This window comes from Neltuma alba, unplaced genomic scaffold (genome assembly GCF_004799145.2).
Source record: "Neltuma alba isolate B1F8T4 unplaced genomic scaffold, ASM479914v2 tig00010787_pilon, whole genome shotgun sequence".
Lineage (NCBI taxonomy): Eukaryota > Viridiplantae > Streptophyta > Magnoliopsida > Fabales > Fabaceae > Neltuma > Neltuma alba.
In genome coordinates this window covers 95,407-100,550 of record NW_021635604.1, presented here as the reverse complement: position 1 = coordinate 100,550, position 5,144 = coordinate 95,407, and the positions used below count along the sequence as shown (strand labels likewise).

At 34.3% G+C, this 5,144-nt stretch overlaps 1 protein-coding gene across 1 annotated transcript; it reads right to left on the bottom strand.

Annotated features, from left to right (window-relative positions):
- Positions 1–1,538: 1,538 nt before the first annotated feature.
- On the bottom strand, positions 1,539–4,787 carry LOC114759101 (MDIS1-interacting receptor like kinase 2-like). Its single transcript, XM_028948192.1, has 2 exons — positions 2,104–4,787; positions 1,539–2,017 (listed from the first exon to the last, which is right to left on the bottom strand). The coding sequence occupies exons 1-2, from the start codon at positions 4,757–4,759 to the stop codon at positions 1,662–1,664; spliced, it is 3,012 nt and encodes a 1,003-aa protein (XP_028804025.1). The 5' UTR covers positions 4,760–4,787; the 3' UTR covers positions 1,539–1,661.
- Between the last annotated feature and the right edge of the window lie 357 nt (positions 4,788–5,144).

Here is a 5,144-nt window from a genome sequence, read left to right as displayed (position 1 = left end):
AAGTAAAAAATTAGAAGTTCTTTCTCCAAAATACCATTATTTATGGAGGGGAGAGGAGAGTATAAGAAAGAGAATAAGAAAATTATTATAATAAAAAGAATTATGAAAGAGAGAGAATGTGTGATGAAGAGAGATGATCATTTGAAAAATAAGACAATAAATATATTAAATACTAAAATAAGTAATTAATAGGGACAAAATAGAAAATTTGCTACAAAAATTTAAGACAACTTGTAAGTCTTGGTTATATTTAGGGACAAAAAGGGGATGATAGTTGTTGCTTATAAAAAGGGATGGAGGGAGTATATAATACTCCTCCAGTCCTTAATATATAACTTATTTCTCATATTTATTAATTTTTTTAAATTATCTCTATGAATACTCCTCCAATCATAATTAAGTAGAAGAAGGAATGAGAATATTAAGGAAGATGATTATGATATTTCAGAAAAAGCATGTCATATTTCTTATAATTAACTAACCTACTTAATTTTTTTAATCTAATCAAATTAGTTAAACAGGTCGTATATTAAGAACCGGAGGAGTATAATATTTGACTATAAATATGTTAAAGTTACTTTATAATTAGTTGTATAATATAACTTGATAACGATATAAACATGGTAACTTTAATTATTAGGATTGAATATTTTGGTTTTTTGCTAAAAAAAATATATATTTTGGATTCACATTGTCAATATTCCCTTGCTTTATTTCGTTGGAGGACACCATTGTTTCTTCCATTGACGACTCTCACTCTTTCTAGAAAAGCATACGTTAATTAGTTTCATTACAAAAACAAAAGAAATACAGAGAAAACCAAACATGTGTGTTTATCATCAATAAACATTATCATTGACCTTTGGCCCAGAGGGAAATTAAAAAAAATTATTGGCCTAAAGAGTGTTTACATATTTAAATTCTTCAAAATTCCAAATTGGTGTGCTCTTGCCTTCTGTCCCGGCCCCACTGTATAGTTGGGTTTCCACAGTCCCTTTTTCTTAATGTTTATTCGGGTTCATTGTCATTTAATTACTAGAGGGCACATAGGATAAAGAATATTGAGAAATAAAATAAAAGAAAAATATATATCATGTGTCTTAATTTATAAAATAAATTGAATCACAACAATAAACAATGATGGATTAATTTTGAACGGGGTGATGCTTTCCCTTTCCCATTCAGATAATTATTTTGGGATATGATTCATAAGATATAATAATACACAATCACGTGGGATGACTGATTATTAAGTCAAAAGTGAAGCTATTGTATTGTTTATCCCCGAAAAATAATTGATAAATTAAGGTATTTGATTCTATTTACCTAACACATTGCTAACTTCGTTGGAACAATTAACGTTAATGCCAGCTGCTTAACAACGTTAGTAATTATACATTATCACTTTAAGTAAAGCATGACATTTTAAAATTTTTAAGGTGTCTCACTAATTTTTGGGGTGAACCATTTGGTAGTGTTAAATATTGTCATCTATTATATATTCTATAAAAGTGAAAAATATAATGCTCAAAGCAAACATTCACCTAATTCAAGCAACGTAACTGATCATACATATGGTACATATGATCTTTGAGAGCTTACAATTAATTATGTTCATCAAAATGTCAACAGAGACACAAATGACTAACTAATTAATGAGTCTAATCATTCATTAGTTGTCCAATTGTGATGCTGACTAATGGTTCTTCCATATGAGACTTTGGCTGCCGTTCAAGCTCCTTAGATACTTGTTCCATTGTTGGACGAGAACGAGGATCCTCATTCAAACAAAAAAATGCTATTTTTGCAACTGTAATAACCTCATCAATGATTGATTTTCTAGGTGTTGAAAGTCGTGGATCCAACACATCCTTTAATAGCAAATCATATGTGGTTGATTTCTCCATCAAAGATGAAATAAGCTCTCCGGGATGCATTCCCATAACGATCTCCAAAGTCAACACTCCAAAGCTGTAAACATCACATTTCTCGTTCGCTTCCATAACATAAGCAATCTCTGCAATAGTTTTAATGTCACAACCTTAATACAACAAAGAGTGTAAAGTACCTTAGGAGAAAAGAAAAAGAAGAAATTATCCTTACCTAGAGCAGCGTAACCGAAGGTGCCAACAAATGTGGTCATATTGTTTGAGTTAGGATTCAGAAACTTGGCTGTTCCAAAGTCAATGAGGTGAGCTTCTTCATATTCTGAAGTTAGAAGTACATTCTTGCTTGATATGTCACGATGAACAATAGGAAATGAACAGCCATGATGCATGTGGAATAAAGCACCAGCGACACCTTTAACGGCATTCACTCTCTTTTTCCAATCAAGCTTAGTGGCTTGTGCTTCATCCTTTAGTATGTTGTCCAAGCTGCCACCTTCCAAGAACTCATAAACCAGAAAGGAGAATCGTGAGTTAGAACAAAACCCATACAACTTCACAATGTTGCGATGTTTGATTTCTGTCAGAGCTCGAATCTCACTTGTGAAAGCTTTCTTGTGAGAGATTTCCCCACTTGGTAAGGAATGAAGCTTTTTTACAGCAACAACATCACCTGTAGGCAACTCGGCCTTATAAACACTTCCTTGGCCACCTTTCCCAACTAGATATCTATCATCAAAGTTCATTGTGGCTTCGATGATATTTTCATACAATATTTCTCTGTTGGAACTCCATACAAAATAAATGTCCTGTGATTGTGCTTCTTCATCTTTGGTTTTTGCTTTTCTTGCATGTAGGAGAAAGATAAAAGAAGCTCCAACCACTACTAGTAGTAGTATTGCTAATGGGAGGAATATCTTCAAGAAGATTTTGCTCTTATGACTCATTTGAGAATTACTACAAGGATGTAAGCCAGTGACATTACCACACAAACCTTTATTATTCTTCAATCCTTCAAATGTTTGAAAGGCTGGTTTGTTTGGAACAAGGCCTTCTAATTGATTGTTTGATAGGTCAATAATAGTCAAAGTTGACATTGATCCACTAAAACCAGAAGGAATAGCACCAGTGAGATCATTATGCGAGAGGTTCAATACTTGCAATTTGGGTAACATGCCAAGCGCTGATGGTATTGTTCCATTGAGCAAATTGTCACTAAGATCAAGTTGTTCAAGCTCTCGGAGTTGACCAAACTGAAGGGCAATACTTCCATCAAATTTGTTTCTACTCAAATTCAAGAACTTTAAGCTTTTTAATTCCCCAAGCTCTCTTGTGATTAAGCCATAGAAATTATTTGCTGCCAACTCTAATGTTTCAAGTTGAGTAAGCGATCTTATATTTGAGGGAACATTACCAGAGAAGTTATTGTGGCTCAACAATAGTTTTGTCAACATTATCAACTTGCCTAGTTCTTTTGGAATTTGTCCATACAAATGATTTGAAGACAAGTCAAGTTCACCAAGCTTAGCTGCCTCCCCTAGTTCTGGTGGTATATCACCGAAAAGCTTGTTATTGTTAACATACAATTGCTTGAGATTTTGACACTTTCCCCAACTGGATGAAAGGTGGCCATACAGTTGATTTCCACTTAGATCAATGAAGTCCAAATCAGGATATACTCCAAAAGCATCTGTTACATTATCAACTAGTTGATTACCCTGAAGCCTGAGTCTTCTTAAACTAGAACAATTCTTCAAACTAGTTGGAATGGGACCAATGAGCTGGTTATTTTGAGCAACAAACCTAATTAACATCCCACCCTGACAAATTTCTTGTGGCAGTTGGCCTTGGAAATGATTATTACCCACTTGTAAATTATACCAACTTATGTTGTTCATTTCTCGAGGAAGTTGACCACTGAGGTTGTTCTCAATCAATACTAGAGTGTCGAGCTTTGTCAAGTTTCCAATGGTGGAAGGAATAGGTCCTGAAAGATTGTTATATTCTAGATAGATTTCTTGTAAATTGATCAAGTTTCCAATGGATTGAGGAATTAAACCAGAAAGATTGTTATTTGACAAGACCAACTCCTCGAGACCTGTCAAGTTCCCCATAGAGGGAGGGATTGGCCCATAAAGTTTATTGCTTTCTAAATAAATTGTCTTGAGAGAATCGAGTTTTCCAATTTCATTTGGTATAGGACCAGAGAGATTGCAAAAATCGATATAAAGTTCTTGTAACATGTTCAAGTTTCCAATTGATGATGGGATTCTACCAGATAGCATGGAGTTTCTAGCCAAATCAAGTTGTAAAAGTCTACTCAACATTCCAATCTCTTCTGGAATGGAGCCAGAAAGAGAATTTCGAGCAAGCACTAGATCCGTCAGGTTCCTCAAGTTCCCAATTTCACTGGGTATTCTATCCGTAAGCTTACATACACTAAGATCAAGAACACTGAGAGTGCTCAAAGCTCCTATTTCTTTAGGAATGGGACCAGTAATTAAAGGATTCTCCGACAAATTGAACCTCAAAATACTGGAGAGGTTACCAATCTCTTGGGGAATGTTTCCATAAAATTGGTTGTAACCCAGGTCAAAATACTGCAGACTAGGAAATGAAGCAAAGCTGAGACTGTGAAGTGTACCTTGTAGGCCAAGATTTGACAGACTTATATTGATCACAGACATGGATTCTTCATCACATGAAATTCCCTTCCAGTTTCTGCAAAGATTAGTGCCATTATTCCACGAAGACAACGTTGCTTGGCTTTGCTCAGTAAGGCTGGCTTTCCAGTTCAACAGAGCTTTTGCTTCACCATCTTCAATGGCAGCGGAAACAAAAAATGTAAAGGAAGCAACAAGAAAGAAGAACATGAAGAAGATAATACACTGAAATGATAGAAACTTAGTGGAGTATTCATAACTTTCAGACATGCTGGTTGTTTGAAGTGAATAAGTTTCTGTGAATGATGGGTGCGTATATGTGAAGCTTGGGACGAACAAGTTGATGATCATACAGAGAACTTCTTATCCTATAAATGGATGGCCCTTGCAGGCAATAATTATATTTCTGAATATATTACCTTTATTTTATTATCGATTAGTCAAAATTATACATCATTGATCTCAGAGAATATTAACTTGGAAATGCGTCAATATAATGGAGCTCGACAATGATGCTTAGATCTTTTTTTTAATAAAAAAATTATCATAAGTAGTAGGTGTGTGATGGAGACTAGGATTATATATATATAGTCTT

Coding starts and splice junctions, on each gene's coding strand:
- LOC114759101 (XM_028948192.1), bottom strand. CDS start 4,759: ATGTTCTTCTTTCTTGTTGCTTCCTTTACATTTTTTGTTTCCGCTGCC. Junction 2,018..2,103: donor CTTCGGTTACGCTGCTCTAG/GTAAGGATAATT, acceptor AAACTATTGCAG/AGATTGCTTATGTTATGGAA.